This window comes from Vombatus ursinus, unplaced genomic scaffold (assembly GCF_900497805.2).
Source record: "Vombatus ursinus unplaced genomic scaffold, bare-nosed wombat genome assembly UNPS02010320.1, whole genome shotgun sequence".
NCBI lineage: Eukaryota > Metazoa > Chordata > Mammalia > Diprotodontia > Vombatidae > Vombatus > Vombatus ursinus.
In genome coordinates, this window is record NW_020950098.1 from 592894 (window position 1) to 614308 (window position 21415).

At 38.7% G+C, this 21415-nt stretch overlaps 1 protein-coding gene across 4 annotated transcripts in view; it reads right to left on the minus strand.

Moving 5' to 3' along the window:
- MDM2 (MDM2 proto-oncogene) overlaps positions 1 to 18363 on the minus strand; it is a 30568-nt gene extending 12205 nt beyond the window's left edge. Inside the window, exons 1-9 of one of the 4 annotated variants that reach the window (XM_027854200.1) lie at positions 18197 to 18363; positions 17653 to 17703; positions 17380 to 17464; positions 15182 to 15256; positions 11404 to 11537; positions 10215 to 10264; positions 6912 to 6979; positions 6696 to 6789; positions 4840 to 5000 (exon numbers count right to left, since the gene is read on the minus strand). In XM_027854200.1, coding sequence (XP_027710001.1) covers positions 4840 to 5000; positions 6696 to 6789; positions 6912 to 6979; positions 10215 to 10264; positions 11404 to 11537; positions 15182 to 15256; positions 17380 to 17460 — 663 coding nt within the window. In that variant the 5' untranslated portion in view covers positions 17461 to 17464; positions 17653 to 17703; positions 18197 to 18363. Of the gene's footprint in view, positions 1 to 4839; positions 5001 to 6695; positions 6790 to 6911; positions 6980 to 10214; positions 10265 to 11403; positions 11538 to 15181; positions 15257 to 17379; positions 17465 to 17652; positions 17704 to 17983; positions 18084 to 18196 lie in introns of those variants that run through there. The other 3 variants (XM_027854198.1, XM_027854197.1, XM_027854199.1) reach the window with 3 other exon arrangements.
- Positions 18364 to 21415: the final 3052 nt, after the last annotated feature.

Genomic DNA, 21415 nt, shown 5'->3' on the forward strand with positions numbered 1-21415 from the left:
CACCCCGAAAAAATCAAAAAACAAAAATGGGTGGGGGGAGGAAGGAAAGGAGGGAATTGAGAAGATAGCAGCAACCAGTACCCCATTTATGCAAATGGTCACAATGGTCCGTGCTCACATCAATAGTAACCTCAACAAAAACCATAAGAGGGTTATTTTCTTAGACAATTATCTACAAAAGACCACAACTTTACAGTCAACTCTACTGACTCAAAGATACAGAGAATGCAATACCCCACTATTTATTATTCACTGCTTTTTCTTCTTTGGAGAGTGGGTCTCCTCAACCAGTCCAAGACGGAGAACATACAGCAGCCACTAAACAAGCCTGATCCAAAACTGACTGTTAGGAAGCTTCACTCTGCTCCGTCTACGACCTGGGCCAGTTTGCTCCTCCTTAGGCAGCCTGGTGGTCTTCCATTCCCAAAGGCTGACCACCCTGGTGCTGGATTTAGTACATACAATTAGCTTCCGCCATACTGCAGCTCAGAACTCTTGAACTCAAGGGGATCCATCAGCCTACCCCAGTAGCAAGGATTACCGATGTGTACCATCGTGCCTGGCTATTATTCAATGATTTAAAAGAAGAATTTGACTTAATTAAAAAAAAAAAAAACCACAGACTTGAACAGTCTGCTCAGATGTGTATCAGGGAGGCACATATCAAAACCACATAACACTCCAAGGTAGATGTAACTACAGGAATAACGTTCAATGATTACTAACAGCAAACAAGACATCATGAAAAATGTACTGTTACATAAAGTCTGAACAAAGGAATCCTTATCAATTACAAGCCTATTCAAATGCTTCTGATCAGATGACTATGTACTTTTTGCATCATCCCCAGGAACACTACACGAAACTTCAAATAAACCCACAGCAACGTGAGACTAGTCTAACCATCCACAACTGGAAAAAATAGTGGATTAAAATATTGTCTAGACGATGCCAGATGGCCGATCGAATAAGTTTGCCAATGTTCATAGGATAGGTGTACCAGAGGGAGAGTGAGCTTGGGCATGGATTGAGTAGGGATGAGACTGGGATGGATTACACTCAGAAAACAAGATCATGTGTTCAGTGGTTCTAAATTGCTTAATGATGCAAAAGTCTGTTTTAACACCAATCAGTGATAGATACCAAACAGTTCTGAATCATAAAACAATGATTATAAGTAAAAAGGGAAGTTACCAATGGGGAAATCCATTGTATTAAATATTTCATGAAAATGAGATGTCTTTAAGATGTTTTGCAAACCTTAAAGCACTACATAAATGCAAGCCACTATTATTATCATCATAATCACAAAATTATCTAGAGATAAAGAGCTGTTCCCCAATAGTTAAGTGGTCAAAGGATATCAACTTTTCAAAAGAATTACAAACTGTGGACAAGGATACAAAAAACATGTTCCAAATTACTATTAAAAACAGAAATGCAAATAAAAACAATTCTGCAATTTCATCTCATACTCAGCAAATCATTATAACAAAAGATGAAAAAAGTCAATGCTGGAGGATCTTTGGGGAAGACAGGTACATGAACACACTGTTGTTGAACCTGTAAACTAGTCCAACCGTTCTAGAAAGCAATGTGGAATTACGGAGGAGGAAAAAGTCTTCTAGTTGCCCATAATATGTGACTCAGAGATTCCAACGCTTACAGTATAGTTCCACGGAGGAAAACAAAGACAAACACCTCTCACATATACAAAAACAATCATAGCAACACTTTTTGCGGTTACAAAAACTGGAAATATAGAGGATGCCCATTAACTGAGGAAACAGTTGAACAAATTGTGGTCTATGAACATAAAATATTATTGTAGGATAAAAAACAATAAATGTGAGAAATTTAGAGAAAAACACTAGACTAATATGAAGTAAGCAGAACCAGGAAAATAATAAACTGTTGTTCAGTCGTGTTCTATTCTTCATGACTCCATTTGGGGTTTTCTTGGCAAAGATATTGAAGAGATTTGCCATATCCTTCTCCAGCTCATTTTACAGATGAGGAAACTGAGGCAAACAGGGTTAAGTGACTTGCCCAGGGTCACACAGCTAGTAAGTGTCTGGGGCCAGATTTGAACTCAGGAAGACAAATCTTCCTAACTCCAGGCCTGGCACCCTATCCACTATGTCACCTAGCTGCCAAAAAAAACGATATATACAAATGATAAACAATGTAAATTGAAACCACACTAAAACAAAGCCAAACACTGAAAATGTAATAACCAACACTGGCCTCTCCCCTTCCCAAGGGGAAAATAAATATATTTCTCTTCTTTCTCTGAGAAAATAAGGAACTATGGGTTTGGAATGATGTAGAATACTGTCAAACATAGTTGTTGACAGTTAGTTTTGTTTACCTATTTTCCTTTGTTACAAGGAAGGATTCACTGTGTGTATGTTGGGAGGGAAGAGAAAAAATAAACTGAAATGGTAGCGATGTAAAAAGTAAAGAACCAATAAAAGTTATTATTCAAAACAATTTAGCTGTACCTCCTTGATCTCAAGTCAAGGGATCTGGTTTATCTCTTTACTATTGCAAATGGATTCTTCCTTCAGTTGCTATCCCCTTTCTCCAAAGAGCCCACCAAGTGCCTTCTCCTCCTGATAATGTTTTCACAATGCCCAGACTAAATCCCCATTTACTCTTGATATTAGCCCCCAATCTTCCCTTCTCTCAGTTCTGACCCAAGTAATTTAGGAGTAAAAATGACCTAAATCTAGGAGTAAAAAGGACCTCTGGCAGGCTCAACGTAAACCAATAATCTACTACCCTTTCCTCTTTCTCACAAGGCCCACCCCTACAAGGGGGGGAGGGGGTTGAATTTCGGGATCCAAGGTCAAATGGGTAAATTATGAGCCCAGGTTCCTGAGCTTTAATAAAGCAATGAGGGCTCCAAATTCCAACAGACTGATCAAGGCTCTGAGTCCTAATAGACCAGTTGAAGAACAGAAAAATAACTCATAAAAACTACTCCCTCTCAGAGAAGGGAATAGAAGTATCCAATGAGAGGTAGCATGTTATAATGAAGCAGTTCTTAACCTTTTTATATCATGCCCTCCCACCCCTAGTAGTCTAGTAAAACCCATGGACCTCTTCTCAGAAGAATGTTTTTAAGTAATTACAGGAAATGCTAAATTTCATTTAGAAATTTGTGAAAATAAAGACGTAATTTTTCCCTCATCTAAGTTCACTGACAATGTAAAATTTATCCATAGATGGGTCCATGGATACCAGCTTAAGAATCAGTAGTAGACAGAGCTGGTCTCAAAACTCAGCACCCCAAGCAATTCCATAAGACTTTAAGTTATGGAATAGTTGCTAATTTGCATTAGTAAAGGAAGTCTCCTCATCTGGGACTTAATATCAATGAGATCCCAGGTTAAGGCTACCAAAAAAAAATAAAGAAAAAAATAAAAAGAATGGAAGTGTCCCACCACAAGGAGGTGATAATTACATTACACTATGACAGGCATGTCAGACTATATTGGGAGTATTATATCTACTTCTGGGTACAACATTTTTTGAAGGAAAGGTGAAAAGTTAATATTCAAACAGGAGTATAGACTGATGGGAGGAATACTCTAAATCATTACCAACTTCATTAAAGGAAATAGGAAACAGTTTACTCTAGAAAAGATAACATTTAATAGAGGATATAATAATCTTCAAACACGTGAAGCATTGCCACGTGGAGGCAAGATCATAATTGTTTTGCTTGGCCCCCTAAAGGCCAAATGATAAAAATTACAGAGGGATAATTTCAGTACAAAAGAAATCTCCTAAAAATGAGAGCATTCAAAAGTGAAATGGGCCAACTTAAAAACTAATGGGTTTTCCACCACGGAAAATCTTCACTTTGGCTGAATGATCAATGATTAGGCATATCAGAAACAGAATTCATGATCTGGGAAGGAGTTAAGACTAGAGAATCTCCAAGTTATCTTTCAACTCTCAGTCTATGGTCCTCTGAGAATAGTATAAAATATATTGTCAAGGATACTTATAACCGCTCACATAGTGAGATAGCTAGGAAAACAGCTGAGATAATACAGCTAACTTCAAAGACACTGGCCTCCAGCTAGATGGATAAATTGGATAAAGTGGAAACCAAAGCCATGATTTACATCTCTGCCATCATCTCCCACAGTGCTGAACACACAGTAGGTACTTAATAAAATGTCTGTTGGATTTAAATAGAAACCAAGAAGACTGACGCTGTTCTGTCATACATAATAATGTCACATCAGTATTTCCCTGCATCCAGTTAAATCTGCTTTTTTTTTTCACTTCCAAACCTACCACACCACATATATGGTAGGTGGTGAAAATAACTGACATTGACTTACTTGCCGATGGCTGAAACATAAAGGCATTGCCTTAAATTATGACTAAGCTTTCCAAGAAAATAGGCAAATTCTAATAGTTGAAAAAACTAGGAAACATAACAGCTAAGGTGCTCAGACCCATATGAAGAGCTATATATATCTAGGTTAATGAAATTTGGAGGGTTCTGCCCCTGTTTTTGCAACTTTTCCAATCATTAGAATGGAATTGCTACAAGTTCCTAAAATCCATGTAAGCTTGATTTTTTTAAATATCTTTTATCACATTTAGTATTCATTTTATCATCAAATCTCCACTTTCCACCCCCAAGACTACTTCTAATAAGCAGATGTTATTATACAGCTGCTTCCCTTAAAGGGAAAATTTTATTACAAGTTTAGAAGCTTATACCCGATCTTTATAAAAGAGTTTCTTTCCAACCCCCTTTACCTACATTTCTGCTGACAAGATATCTAATCTATTTTAACAAACAATGATTACCGGACTTGAAGGGATTTCTGTTGAGTCACCGCTACTGCTTCGTTCACAGCATATCTCACTTATGACACATAAAGCACAGCTTTCATCAAATGTAAGGGAAATACTATCTGACTTATGCCGTTTACTGTGTCTTTCACCAGGCAACTCATCTGAATTTTCTTCTTTGTATGAAAAAAAAAAAAAAGAAAAAACTGTTAATTTATACAATTGTAATAATCTCGAAATGCTGTGTGCATTCATATCGAAACTTTTTTCACCAAAAAGTTAAAAATTACAGGCATATGGACTAAAAGGTAAGTGACATACAAGCACATTTGAAAAGAAACATCTACCTAAACATCTCCAAATGAGTCTTTTAAAAAGTCATCTAACATGTCATTTTTGCAGACCTGTATCTCCATAACTAATAATTTATAAAATTCATAAAGAGGTTTTCTTCTTTAAAGTCCTCTGTATGTTGATAAATAAGGTATTCTAGAATATGAACTTTTATCATTGGTATCTCAAGAAAGAAAAAAAAAAACTTTATTGCCAAAGCGGCTTTAATCATTCAACTTCAGAATCCTATTTCTTCAGCAGGATATATCAATATAAGCGAAAGCTACTTTTAAACAAAAGATTACCTCTACGACTTAAAAAAACCCAAGATAGTTGCCAGTGACTGCTATGACTTGTCGGCACAAGACAAACCATTGAGATATAAAAATAAAATGTTAAAACTCCTACATTTATTTTTAATCTTAAAAAAGCAATATTAAGCTTTAGTAACATTTAATAAACAGCTTAGTACCAATACCCTCACTCAGATGGGTCACATAAGATGACTAACATGTGAAGTACTCTAAGGGAATAGTAGGAGAAATACCACACAAAAGGGTTGAGAATGATGCCCGAATTCATTTATTTGCTTTCAGCATATTACAACATATTGCAGTTTGCCTTCCTGGCTAAGTGGATTTACAGTATTATGTAGGTTTATCTACCCTAATGCTAGCAAAACAGACAAGTGGCTTAAAAAGATTCCTGCAAAGAAACTATGGATTGAAGATAATGTTAATAATGTATGAGCACAAATGAACAAGAATATGGAAAGGCTGCCATTTCTCTTACTCTATGAGACAAAAATAACAATATGATGAAATGTAATTAAATCAAAATCCTTTCAAATATGGATTTCCATCCATTATCATTAATGATGTTAATGATTTACCTTGAATTATCAAAGATAATAAAGCATATATTCAATTTCTCTCACTAAAAATATTACAAATTTATGTACCATTAATAAAAAGTTTAATTACTGTCCTTACCTGTCAACTTTAACTTCTAATTTTGTGTTTTCATAGTGTATATAACATATTAGTGGAAAAGTTCCATGTAAGTAATTTATATGTCAATGTACTATATTGAGGGTGTGTACTTACTAATAGAAGTACAAAATCAATAAAGTATAAATATACAAATATAAGCATATTTGTGATTTGACACATTTCTAAGTAATTTTCTCCTTTTACATTTCTACCCAAAGATATCTTCATTTTTCATTTTCTCAAATGAAAAGTCATCTGTCAGTGGTAAAAACTATCTTAAGATGTACTGCAGTAAAATTAAAACATATTAATGGGAAAAAAACTGGAAAAGAATTTAAAGAAAATAATTAGCCAGCGTTAAATAAATGAGCATATATCACGTAAACAGAGAACGAAAAGAAAGAACTCAGAGATCTACTCACCTAACAAACGAACAAAAAAATCCTTCCAGCAATTATCAATAAATCAACCACCATCGACATAAAAGTTCATTTCAAAGGAGGAATGAAGCAAAATTTTAAAACTAAGTTAAATATTACTGTATACCTGTTTCACTATGTGTTCTCCTTCTAGATGAGGTAGTTGGTCTAGAATTCAGATTTGGTGATGGTTTCTCTTCCTGCAATTCTTGCATAGACTCCTAAGTATTCAACACAACGATACAAGATAAATACTAAGCTTAAGAATACCAGGCAGACAGAAGTCAAACAATTTACAATGTAAAAAAATTACTGCAGTAAAATATGAAAGTTTAAAGATCACCTTTTGAACACTTCCGATTTCAAGCTGACACCTGGTTTCATTGGTAGATGTATTTGGACTAGCAAATTCTAAAGAAAAAAAATATAAATTAGTTGTTTAGAAAAGATTATTATTTAATTGGGAATTGCAAGACATGAACCTCTTATGCAGTTGAAATCCTTGCCAAATATGCTCCTAATAGCTGATATAAATATATTTCTTTAAAATAGCATTTTTTCCCCTAAAAATTTAGAAATTAAGAATTCAGTTAAGATTTTGGGTTAAGTTTTGGAGGCCGTATGACCATGGGAAAGTTATTTAACCTCTCTAAACCTGTTTCTTCTTCTATTAAAGGGGATAATAGTACGTAAAGTACCTACCTCACAATGTTGAAAGGTTAAATGAGATAACATATGACACATTTTAAGTATCAGTCATTATTATTATTAACATAAACTCTGAGTAAAACAGCCCACTATGTTAGCATGATTTTACATATTTTTGTTTTAGAAAACAAAAAAGAATATTTAAGAACACCGAAAATAACATCTGAAGACCCAATTTCTATAGCTCCCTATAAAGGCTGTAAAAATTATTAGAGACATACCTCAAGAGAAACACCATTCCAAATACTAAGCTATTTAATGTATTAAATATATTTTGGTTTGATAGATGAAAATGGCTCTAAAAATTATACTACACAGCATAATAATTATTTTTAACTCTGGTATTATAAGATAGTACCACAAATATCTATTCTAACTTTCTTTCAGGTAATTGAAGGGTGAGGATAGATGGATGGCTACTTTACCCATATATAGGCAATACTGGACCCTTCAGCCATGACAGTAATCAGAGGATCTGGGGAGAGATCTCGGGCTGCAAAAAAGGGAAGTTTGGGAAGATGGAAAGTAGTAGAAACTCTGGGGAAAGGGAATAGTGGCTGCTGGAGGTCCAGGTTGCTCCATAGAAAGAACTTGGAGATAACATTCAGGGTCTGACTTAAAACAAACAAAAAAAGAAGATATGATAACTGTGGAAATTTAGGAAATCATTAACTAAGACTCACATAATTCAAAATAAATTTAGCAGCTTAATTCTCAAATTTTAATTTTAAAGGAAACTTTCTGACATTTCAGAAATAAGATTAGGCCCAAGCACATGTAACCATCAAGTTTGTTTTGAGTGACAATTTTACTGAAGTTTTTCAAAGTTACTTAAGTAAAAACACTGTAGTATAAGGCAGGAATGAGGTTAACAGATAAAGTACTGTAGTACAGTGAGAAGAGTGCCAAGTTTAAAGTCAGGGGACTTCAGTACAAATAGCGCTTGTGCCATTGTGACCCTAAGTAAGTCACTGCACCTCCTTGGGCCTGAGTTTCCTCACTTGTAAAATGAGAGGGACTCAACAACCGCTGTGGTCCCTTACAGCTCTAAGTCTACAATCTATGACCATAGCTTCAGTGAGCTCCCTGTAATAGCCTGTCTAGAAAATCAAAGATAAAATAGTCGTCTTACTTCCTCCATTTCTAAGCCCTGTGGAATTTCAGAAATGTTCTAGGTCGAGAGCAAAAAACTAGCCTGCTTTTAAGGATTCGAAACTAAAAGGCACTCCACATTTCACACCCCAGGGGCTCACATCAATTTCACTGGCCAAAAAAAATCCTTGCCCTCCAAATTAAGACTGATTTCAAGGTAATTTCCACTCCCTCTACAAGACTTAAGGACTTAGTGTCTAAATTCTCTTTACTTCAGGGAATGAGAGATCCCCTCATCTATAGAAGTCACATGCCCACGTTTCATTTAACTTCTATAACTTTTCTACCCAATTTGCCAGCCCTGGAGGGTAGTACTAACAACCTACATTTTCTTCTAAAATCAAAAATAAAATTGATAGTTATAAAGCCATCAATGGTTATATGGAGAGTTCACTGTAGCTTTTTCTACATTAGAGCAGCAAAGAGTCTGGGAGCAAGGACAACACATAGGCAAATAGGTGTGTGAAAATCATCTCTCTTAACCCGGCCTCAGACACTTGATATTCACTAGCTGTGTGACCCTGGGCAAAGTCACTTAACCCCACTGCCTAGCCAAAAAAAAAAAAAAAAAAAAAAAAAGGAAAAAAAAAAGGAAAAAAAGAAAGAAGATAATCTCTCTTCCCAAACCCTGGAAAAGTCTAGCTCCAGACCAGCCTTAATGAAATGGGCAGACCCAGTCACAAGTAATCCCTGGGCAACCTGTAAGTCCCAAAGGTATACGCGGCATGGCACAAAAGAGAACTGGAACTGGAGTCAGGAAGACCTGAGTTCAAATCCTGTTTCTGCCACTAAGTGGAATGCAGTTCTGGGCAAGTCATTGACCTGTCAGACTTAACAGTCAAAGACCATACCCCAGACACATACAGACTTGTTTTGAGGTTTAAATGACATACAATATTTAAGGTTCTTTTTAATCACTGAAGCATTATATAAAGATGTCAATTATTATTATCATCTTTGCATTCTCAGAGCCTCCCTCAATGCCCTTCTTTTTACACAGCGTGCTTAATATTGGGTGATTTTCATCTAACACAGAGCATGTCTTATCTTGCAGCTGTGTCTTGAGGTGACCTGGGAAGGAGCTTTGGTTTCTTCTGGATAGGGAGTTCAAGGTAGAGTCTGGGAAGCAGCTATGGGGCAGACATTCAAGCTTAGTGATTCCTAATTCCTAGTCAGTCCTAAAACCAACCTGGTCTCCAGGAGTATGCTTGGGATAACCGAGACTGCTTAGACAAGGGAAAACCTTAAATTATCAAGGCTATGCTGAAACAGAACCACATACTCGGGACAAAGAAGCAAGCTATCACTTACCCAGACGCAATGATCTATGTAGTACTCTGCTGGTGTACCAAAAAAATACATCCTTATCCAATGGTCTCACCCAGGATCACTGATAAAAACTAATATAATACTAACCAGGACGTGAAATCCACTTTTCAGTGTTTAAGTTCTGGCTATACTGATTACCTCTATAAACTTGAGGACTTCTAAATTATCCAACTTCCAAAATAAATCAATAATCTCCAACTTAATGAAGGTCTGAGCTAATTTTAAGTTTATACATAAGGAATATTAAAGTTCATTTATTATGAAAGTAAATTAGAAGCTATAAAGTAAAACATAAAAAACTACAGTTTCTCTGTACTGTTCCATTAAATTATTCCATCAAATTATTAAAACTACTACTCCACATAATTAATGCAGCATTTAATGAAAAATAGTTATAAAATGCTAGAATGTACACAATTTTAAAAAATACTTTAGAATTCTTTCAAAATCAACTTACCGTGTTGATTGACTGCTATCAAGTTTCTAGAAATCATTGCATATAATCTCCTTGGAGGGGGATAAGGTGGGAGAATAAAAAAAGAAAATACATCTGTAATGGAAAATCTGCATAATAGTTTAATTCAAATTAATAGAACCATAGATTTAAGGGGTTATGCTATTAAACAGTCTCAAACGGAAGCAAAACATTAGGGCCAATCTAGCACAGAACTAACGAGGTTCAAAGCTGTACAAAAAACTGACCTCTCTTAATTAGTCCTGAAGTAAGCCAATAAAGGAGACAATTTCATGAGTCCTGAGGGTTTAGAGAACTATACCCTTCTTAACACTGTTTCTTCTAGATGTGTCAAAACAAGGGAAAAATGCAACCTTTCTGACAGAGAAGAATCCAATCTACAAAGGAGTTTTGTTGTTTCTACTTCATCATTAACTTTAGGCTAGTCACTTCATGTTCTTTTTCCATTAGTTTAACATTTACAAAAGAACCAAAGATCACTGAAGTAACTAGGCACATGTAAAGAATAATTGGTGATTACTATGCATGTCATTACTACATATTATTTCTAGTTCCCAAAAGAGAAGGAAAATTAGCATCGCCAGCTATTTGCTTGCTAAAGTGTTTCTATTTACTTCCATTTTCCTAATCAGTAATTTTCTTGAATGTTCAATCTCCTTCTATGTATGAAATTTCTGGTCAGAAATGATTTAAAAATTAAACTGTACACAGCAGGAGCTATACTATCAAACACTACCTAACAATTTATCATGTCAGAAATCACGAACAAGATAATGAATTCCAACTCTACAAGAAAATACTTTGTCTCTATGTTCCATTTAGACATCAGAATAAGAGTTTCACGGGAGCATGTCAGAAAGGGAAATAGGCATTTTTGAAAGTAGCTAAGACATAAGCTACTTACAGCATTAGTAATCAGTGACCTGTGATGGTACAGAAGGGATAATGCATTTGAAAAAAACAAAAATGCAGAGCTGAAGAATTAAATTTCAGGATTTTTCATAAAACAACACAAGCTTCTAATTAAGACTATCTCATGACATTAAGCATGATATATAATTCTAGAAAACCTTTCACTAAACAAAGATTACCTTACAGGTTAAAAAAACAAAAACAAACCTAAAGTCATAACTGGATTTTTAAATGAAGTAAGTCAACTGAAACAGCTTACCTGTGCTCTTTCACAGAGAAGCTTGGTACCCCAAACAGATCTCCAAGAAGGTCATCTGAACAATAGACAATGTGCTGCTGCTTTTTATCATATAATTGTTTTGACATAATATACTGGCCAAGATAGAATAAAACCTGAAATAGAAATGAAATTTATGAATATTGAGAAACCATTGCTACAGTCCGAAATATATATAGTAAACACTCTACACAGTATGAGTATCAATCAGTGTACCATACCCAGCAGGAAGTTCTCAGGAATAGGTTTGTTGACACCTAACACAGAATTTGAGAAGTGGGAGCAAATACAGCAGCTCTCTAGTCCAAGTCAGAGACAAGGAATCCCCACTGTAACATACCCAACAAGCAGTCATTCAGCCTCTGCCTTAAGACCTCCAAGGAGAGGAAGTCTGCCACCTCTCAAAGCCGCCCATTCCACCTGGGAGAGCCGTCAGAAATTTTTTCTTAAAGCTTAAATTTGCCTCTTTGTAACATTTCCCCCCCAATCCCCCACCCCTGGTTCCGCCCGATGTGGTCCAAAGAAACAAGTACAGTGCCTCCTCCACATGACCCTGAACTTTGCTGTCACGTCCCCCCGGTGACCTCTTCTCCTGGCTATACACATCCAGTTCTTCAAACCTCATCAGTCATGGACTCAAAACTCTCCATCCTGGCTCTCCACCTTATCACCACGCTTCTTAAAAAATTACTAAGAACTCAATTCATTAAGTAAGGTCTGAGGAGGTGAGAGCAGTGAGACCTTTTACCTTCCTATAAAAACTCGCCTTTTCACAGAATTGTTCCACAATGATGTATACTTAAAGCTGATATATCTTCTGTATTGTCTCAGCGATACCCCCATCAAAAGTGACCAAGTGGCAAGAGGTTTCTAACTACGATGACTTGGCATCCTTCTCCTGTGGTAGTCAGTTTCTATTCTGTGCAGTCACAAAGCTCAAGAGCCTGTGAACAATCACCACAAGGGAAACCATCTGCTCACTAACAACAACAGAGAACAACCCCAGGGAATCTCAGCAAGAGGGCAAGTTAAACTCTACCCATACTCAAGAGTGCCTCAGAGTAGAGTACGAAAACTGATACTCTTATAATGAGCCATCAAAAAAATTAATGTTCTGAGAATTAAGTTTAGTTTTGTTTTGACAAAGATGATTAAACTAAAAACTTGACCACATACTTGTGCTGTTTCTATCTTCTCCCTCCAGTTACCATAGGACAAACATGTCTAAAGAGTTCACTGCTTTGCTGGACTCCCACAATTACTGAAATTCCTAAGTATAAGCGCTGCCTCCTCCCTCTCCACCTCCAAGGCTACAGCCTTGAATAAATACCCTATGAACCAGAGAATCTCACTAGGCCAGCCACATGTCATTGCTGCATATATTCCAGTAGGTTAACCAACCCCCTCTTCCCTCCAAGTTTTTTACTTACAACTGCTGATGCTCTCTCCTCTTATGTAATCTCCCCTGTCCTCCTGTTCCTACTCTTTGATGGTTCTCCTGCCAATCTAAATGATCTTTCTCAGTTTCCTTTGCAGGATCATCATCCACTAATGAGATGAAGTCCCCAAGGCTCTGTCCTGAGTGATCTCTTCTCCCTTCACCCTTTCTCAATCATCTCATAATCTCCCATAGGTTCAGTTATTATCTCTTGTGCAGATGACTACAAAATCAACATCATCAGAAATAATCTCTTGGGTTCCAGTACAACATTTCCAACTGAATGATGTCCAAATATCCAAAACAGAACTCATCTCTCCTCTTGATTCTGTCCTTCATCCAAACCTCTCTTTCCAGTGAGAGGGCACCACCCTCCTTTCAGTTCCCCAGCTTCACCCCCTCAGGCATTCTTCATTCTCATCACTCTCCACACCCAATCAGTAGCCAAGTTTTGTCAACTCTACCTCCATAAAGTCTCTGACATCCATTACCTTCTTTCAGACTCACATAGTCAGCACCTTATTTCAGACCCTTATCACCTATTGCCTGAACTATTCCAATAAATTCTTAAGTGGTTTCCCTTATTCCCATCTCTCTCCTTTCGAATCCATCCTCCAGACAACTGCCAAAATAATCTTCCTAAAGCAAAAGTCCAGCCATATCACTCCTGTGCTAAATGCTCTAGGATAAAACATGAACTCCTCAGAACTTGGAATCTAAAACCCTTTCTAGTTCTTGTTTCCCCTTCCTTCCAAACCCCTCAATACATCCCTTCCTTTCATGAACTCTCTCTTCTAGCCAAACTGGCCTAATTCTGATTCTCTAAACTTAGCTAAAGCCCAGAAGCCTTAGATTCCTTCCAGGCACTACCTAAAAGCCACCTCCTTCTAAAAGCCTTTCCACTTTTCCTAATCTCTTTTGCAATTAGCTAATTAAATGCTATATTTCCAATATCTCAGTAGAAAGCACATTCCTCAAAATCAAGGACTATCTTCATTGCCTTCAAAACCTCAAACCTTTGCATGTTTAATAAATATGAGATGAATTGAAAGCTAAAATTTCTTTGGAGGCAGAATGAAATGGAAAAAAAAGTAAAACCTAAATTATTGGTCCTGAACAACACTATTTAATTTGAAGCTTAAAAAGAAGTATAGAGGCAGCTAGGTGGTGCAGTAGATAGAGCACTGGCCCTGAAGTCGGGAGGACCTGAGTTCAAATCCAGCCTCAGACAAACACTTGACACACTTACTAGCTGTGTGACCCTAGGCAAGTCACTTATCCCCAATTGCCCTTTAAAAAAAAAAAAAAAAAGTAGTATGTAGCCTAGAAGCACACACTGCTTAGTGACTCCCCTTGTTGAGGAATTGAAAATATTCTTCTAAGGTTCTACCCTCCTCTCTCTCCTTCCTAGAGAACAGCTAAGAAGCAACCCATCTCTTCAAAAGTGGCCTGGAGTGAAAGAAGCACCCTAACCCCTACTCACCCAACTATAGGATCATTATGTCAAGGCAAAGTAGTGAAACCTGTGATAGGCATAGACTAAAAGGAAAGGCCTTTGCTAAAATTCTCCTTCCTTCTCTTCTACCCATTAAATCCCAACAGAGATTCTTTTTTTTTTTTTAGTGAAGTAATTGGGGTTAAGTGACTTGCCCAGGGTCACACAGCTAGTAAGTGTCAAGTGTCTGAGGTCAAATTTGAACTCAGGTCTTCCTGACTCCAAGGCTGGAGTTCTAACCACTGTGCCACCCAGCAGCCCCTCAGAGATCCTTAAGACTAAAAAGATCTTTTTTTAAAAAAATTTTTAATTACCCCAGGGGAGGTGAGTGGTATAATGATCACACCAGTGTAAGTTACTTTAAATAGCATGATGAGAATAAAATTCCTGACTCAGGAAAAGAGAAAGATAATTCTAGAGCAGAGGAGGATTTGGGAAGAAGTAAGGTCACAACTTTGGGTGTGACACCACTGAAATAGTCCAAATATAAAGCAGGATAATCAATGATTTAAAACATGGTTCACATTATACAAAGTGTCCACAGGTAAATCAGTTCAATAATACTCCAGGTACATACATTATCTCCACTTGAAACCTGATAGTAGTATTTTCCACTGAGTAGTAGAATCAGTATATTAACAGCGTTACACACCTACAAAAACAGTCAAATTCCTTCTATTATCTCATCTCTCTAGCTGCTGAATAAATTCCTCCACAATGCAACTATTTCACCACGACTGTATGCTACAGTAAGCTGAACAAAAGAAATTCAGTTTTATTTCATCTCAAAATACAATATACCTCTTTAGTCTCTGAATACAACTTACCTCTTTCATTGTGAATGTGTCTTTCTGTGCACCAGCAAACTTTAACAACTTCAAGAGCAATGGTTTTGGTCTAACCTATAAAGCATAAACATCATCTATAACACTTACTTACGTAACCACATATTATAATCAAAATAAGGGAAATTAAAAAGCATGGTGTGGTAGTGCTGGATTTGGAGTCATAGGACCCAGGTTCAAAATCTCAATCTGATACTTTATTTAATTTCCCTGGGCCTCAGCTTCTTCATCAGTAAAACGAAAGGGTAGGACTAGATGACCTCTAAGGTCCTTATCAGTTCTTAATCTATTATCTACCCAAGACTACAGATTACCTACATTTAAGTTTGATCAAGACACCTCATGGACTCTCATGGAAGTCTAAAATAAGTAGGAATAAAAGAATCACAGTATTCAGATTCATAAGATCTTAGAAAACAACCTCTTAATTTTACAGATGAGGAAAACTGAAATCCAGAGAAGCAAAGCATCCTGCTCATGGTCATGAGATGAGTTAGTAAGAGCTGGAGCTAAAACCTAGCTCTTCTCTCCCAGGTCATGCTCTTTCAGTTATGCTACAATGCCTCCTTAGGGCCTGGGCACTTTGCCTTACAGAGAACATAACTTGGGAGTTGTAGGACTTGAGCTCAAGTTCCTACTCTACAAGTTACAACTACGAGTTACTTGGGCATATCACAACTTCTTCAGGTCTGTTTCTTCATCCACAAAATGAGAAGGTTGGACTAGATGACCTATAAGGTCCCTTCCAGCTCCAGAGATATTAGTCTATAATCTATTCAGTAAACGTGTGACTTAAACTCCTGCCACTGTCAAGTCAAAAACTCAGCCAAAAAAAAAATTATATGTGTGTATGTGTGTATATAAACATATATATACATACATACATATATATATATATAATATATATAGCCTTATGGATTTATTTTAACCCAGTGCAATAATCCTCAAAGTATAACTTTCTTATTGCTCTTTAAGGTCTGAAGTTACTTTTTCAGGACCCCACTATCTCAAACACTCAGCATATCAATTTCTACTAGACAGTATATCGTGAAGGCTGGTACCTGGTCTATTATATTTTGTATCCCCCATAGCACCTAACCAGACCCTTGCAAACAGTAGTACTCTATGTTTGTTGAAGAAATACACTTCATAATTCATCAGAAAGTAGTTTAGCTTAAAAAAGAAGTTGTTCTAGTTTTTCCCAACCCATTGGATCATGATTAAACAATAGGCACACTGTTCTAAATATAGAGCATCTGGGCTTTTTCCATTCAAATACTAACAATTACACTGCTTATTTGTGGAGGTATGATGAGATCACAACTTGAGATCAAACCGGCAAAACCTATACTTAGGGAAACACCCAGTTCATACTTAAATAATAAACAAAAGTTCGTTACTAAAAAATCAAATCTAAAATAAAATATAAAAGCATGATAAATGTAAACAGATACATCAACTTTCACAAAAACATATCTATAATATCTTTTTACCAGAACTTAAAAGCAAAACAAACAATAATAATAATAGAATTACTGCCTGATCATAAGTCTCTGAAATTTTCTATCAACTTTTTTTATGCCAGTCAGTAAGCCAATAAGCATTTGGTGTCTACTATGTGCCAGGCACTGTACCATAAGCTGGAGGACTGACTCCTCAGGTAAAGAAGAAAAATGACTTCTGTTGTTTAAAAAGTAAAAGGTAAACTTAGAAAGAAAAATTGTTCCCAAAGGTCCTTAATTTCTCTTTATAGATTACATAAAATTAAAATAAACTATATCTTGACCAATAATATTGGTCATCTTAGTATGTAACCACATATAATAATCATCTTAACCTGAAAATGTCAAGACTTCTCAAGACAGCTAAAAGTAGTGTAGAAAAAGAAACAGGCTTAAGGCACATTCTAAAGCATAATTTTCAGTTCCTTTGCTAGATTTAGGGCAGGGAACCTCACTTTGTTACTGCTATTATTAGGAAAAAGGCTAAATAGTCAAATTAGATTCTTATTTTTACTACAAAGAGTTATATTTGAAGGGGACAATCTGATCAAGGTCTACCCGATTTAATACATTTAGAAGAGGAAAAACACATTATAACGGGGTTTTATTACTTTTAGTTGAAACCCCCATGCACAAAGGGACGGAGAGAAGCAGAATACTTTTGGTAAAAATACTAACCAGGGCCTCTTGTTCCGAAGTTGGAATTTGTGAGGTGCTTAAGGCACCATCTGTATCAGAAGACATTTTGGTATTGCACATTTGCCTATAATCAGGAAAAGAGAAACACAAATGACACAACTGTGAGAAAACCTAAAACATTTAACGAAAGGCACAAAATAAGACGGCGATCAGGGTCACAAAATTAACAGAAGGGTAAAACAATCCACGAAAACGGATCAGGAAAGAAAATTTTGGTATCCCCACGGCTTCCTGGAAGTAAAAGCCCCTTACCTGAATATGGAGGGGAAGAGCTCTCTTATACCTGACAGAGGGGCGCAGCTCCTAAAAAACACAAAAGCCGGCAGGTGACTACGTTCCTCGGCCAGGGTTTAAATACCCGCAGCGAGGAGACAAGTCGGGACTTAGCTCCCCAGGACAGCCGCCTCCTGACGTGTCTGAACATGACCAACCAAAAGAGGAAAAGCTGAGTCAACCAGCGGGTTGGGCCGGCCCCGCGGCCCGGAGCTCTTGTTTGGACTTGCAGGAGAACCGGCACCTGTTCGCGCTGTACCCCCGCCAGGCGGGAGAGCCCGCCCACCCGCCGGGCCCTACTTCCGGTTACCTTTGCCCCGGATGCGGAGACCCCTCCTCAACGCCGTCCGTTCTTCTTTTCCCTTCCCGCCAGTGGCTGTAGGCCCGCCCCTTCGCCCCCTCCCTCATGCCCCCGATGGGACGCCGCAGAGCCCCAGAAAAGAGGGGCCGCGGAGAGGGCTCCCCTCGACCCCCAGGCCAGGCGAGGCGCAGGGCCTACTCGAACCGCCGGCCCCCGCCTCACCTCCGGCTCCAGAGCTGAGGGGAGCTTCTGGCCGTGCTGACGACGGCCCGCGCCCCCGGCGGAACAGGGCTCTACTGCCCCCGGAGGGTGGTTTCTGGCTCCATGCCCCGCTTCGCCGACCCTTGGAGGGCTTTGCGGGGAGGGGAGAAGGCCCTCGGCGGCGTCTGCGCGCCGAGGGAAGCCCCGAGCGGGCCCGCGCCAGAAGCCGCACGGATCTTTGTGCGCGCAGCCGGGCCTCGGGTACGAGCGCGCGCCCTTCCCCCTCCAACAGCCCGCGCCGGAAGCCGCGCGCGCCCCTCCCCCAACGCCTAATCGGAGCCACAGCGGGCCCGCTCACCGCTTCCCCCCCATACCGGAAGCCGCGGCGCATCCGGGTCTCTGCGCGCACCCCAGAGCGGGGCACGCGCCTGCGGAGCGGCGGTTGGAAGGCAATGGGGCACCACTCGCTAAATTACTCTTTCCGCCCTTTATATATTTTTATTTCCGCCACCTCTCCCGTAAATTGGGCTGGAGGGCAGCGAACTTCTCAGTCTTGTTAAGGATCTTTAAAAAAAAAAAGATGACCCTCAGTAAGAACGATTAAAAAACTAAAGATGGAGAGCAAGCTCAAATTCAGAGAAGTGTCCAGTTTCCTGATCGAAAGAGTCTTGTTTAGTCATAAAGTGAGAATAAGTAGCCAGCAAATGGGTTTATTAAGGCAGCTTTTTACCTCTTGATGTAAGGGAAGCAGCCTTAGTGTCAGCAAGATGGGTTCAAATGCAGCTTCTCAGTAATCTCATTCATGTGGCGCTTTAAGGTTTTCAAAGCGCTTTGCAGTACAACTCGAGGTCGCTGGCTGAGGCTATATATTAACAGAGGAGTTGCTAATCCGCAGCGTTGGAGGGAGTTTCAACACTGGGAGTTCTCTGCCGACCTGCAGCAACTCATCCTTTATGCATTCTTAAAAGCTTTACCTTCCACCCCTTTGTAACCACAGGCTTTTTTCCTATGCTGGCTTATTATTTAATATATGAATTATACAGTCCCTTTTATTTCTCTTGGTGCTTCTTAGGGGAGGCTGGCTTTTTGTCATTTCATTGTTCATTAGTACCTGTACAGAGGAGGGAGATACAAAGCTATGAAATAAAAAAAGCTGACACCAATACGAGACTTTAAAAGGCCATGGGTATTCTTTCAATACAAAAATCAAAACCCCTCCAGGCCTGTACAGAAAGTTTAATGAGTTCCTGGGGACAACAAAATTAATTTTGGCCAGGCCTCCCATCGTGGGTCTTGTGATGTGCACTTCGTAACCTTTCCACCTTAACAAAATCTGTCAGAATTTGTTGGCATAGTTTTCAAAAACATATGTTAGCCAATACATTTCACTTTTGCATCAGCCCATGCAAGCCTTTCTAGGTTTTTCTGAGAGCATCCTGCTCATCATTTCTTATAATAGGGTAGTATTGCATCACATACCATAACTTGTTCAGCCATCCCCCAATTGATCCCCTCGACTTCTAATTCTTCACCCCCAGAAAAGAGCTGCTATGAATATTTTTTTTTTCCTTTTTGTTTTTTTAATCTCTTTCAGGATACAGACCTAGTAGTGGTATTGCTAGATCAAAGGGTATGGGCTGACCCTGAAGCCTCTGCTACTCCTGCTGATTCAGTCACTCTCAAGGACTGCTTCTGGCCTTCTGGGGCTGGGCTGTGCTAGTGAAGCCTGCCCTTGACTGGGCTCCACTCCCGCCCAGGCACCACAGACCCTTCCTGCTGACCTTCTAAGTTGTCCCTGGTGTCTGTGGGCTGAGAGGTTCCAGAAATTGACACTACTGCCAGTGAATCAGTTGCCCCCAGGCTGCTTGCTAGGGCCCAGTCTGTGCTGGTGTGGCCTGCACTGGACTGCACTCCTCTCTCACCCTAGTGCAAGAGACCTTTCCTGCTGACTTTCCAAGTTGTCTTGGACTGGAAATTTGTTTCACTCTGTCTTTTTATGGGTTTGACTGCTCTAGAATTTGTGTAGAGTCATTTTTAAAGGTTTTTGGAGGAGAGTTCAGGCAAGTCCCAGCCTTTACTCCAACGCCTTGGCCCTGGGGCTGAATCCCAGACTGGATTTTGTCTCCCAGCCTCGGGCTCCCCCTGCTCACTCCCTGGTGGCACCATTCAAGTTCTCTCCTTATCCCCAACCTTCCCTCCCTCCTCAATCAAGCAGTCAGTCTGTAAAAATAAAAATAAAAATAAATAAAAATTTTAAAAAAGAGCCTATGTTAGCTCCATGCTGCCAAGGAGACAATTACAAAGGAGGACTACAGTGGAGGACTTTAGCACATCATCTGCCCTTATCTCTGCCCTTATTATCTCCAATTTATCTATCCTGTCTGTATCTTGTTTGTACATAGTTCTTTGAATGTTGTATTCCCCGTTAGAGTGTGAACTTCTTGAGGACAGGGATTTTTTTTTCTCTTTTTTTGTGTCTGTGGTGCTTAGCATAGAGACTAGTATATAAGAGGTGCTTAATAAATGCATGGTGACTGACTCAACCAAACACTCACTCCCCCAGCTGCTCAATGAAAAAGGAAGAGAGATACCAAAAAAGATTTTGAGCCTGGCTGAGTGAAAATGAAAAAGACTGATTTGGAGAAACCACTCCCTGACAAAACAAAAAAAATGGAAAAGTCTAGATGGGAAACGGCTTTAATTCAAAATATGATGAGTTTGGTTCTATGCATATGTTTATGTTTCAGGGGATGGAAGGAATGATAAAATGACATTCAGGTAGATATCCAGCAACAGCAATTCAAATTTATATAGCACTTTCAGTTTTGCAAAGTGCTGTCCCCAAAACTACTACACCAAGAGGTTGGTTGTGAAATTATTAGTAGCCCCATTTTATAGATGAAGGAACTGAAGCTCAGGTTGAATGACCTACCCACTGTCTTTTAGCTAACTGGCCTCCTCTGCCTCCAATCTCTTGTGATCTACACTGCTGCTAAATTAATCTAATCATGTCACCCCTTTGCTCAAAAACAAAAAATTACTCCCTATTACCTGCTGAATGAAGGGCAAGTTCTTTAGCCTGACACTCCTGTTCCTACAGTATTTTATTCCAACCTAGCTTTCTACCTGTATCTTCCACTATGGCCCTTTATATACCCTACACTCTACAGACTGGACTACTTGAAGGTCTCTCTGCCTTTGTTTATTGTCACCCCTTGCTCCTCCCTGCCATCATGTCCA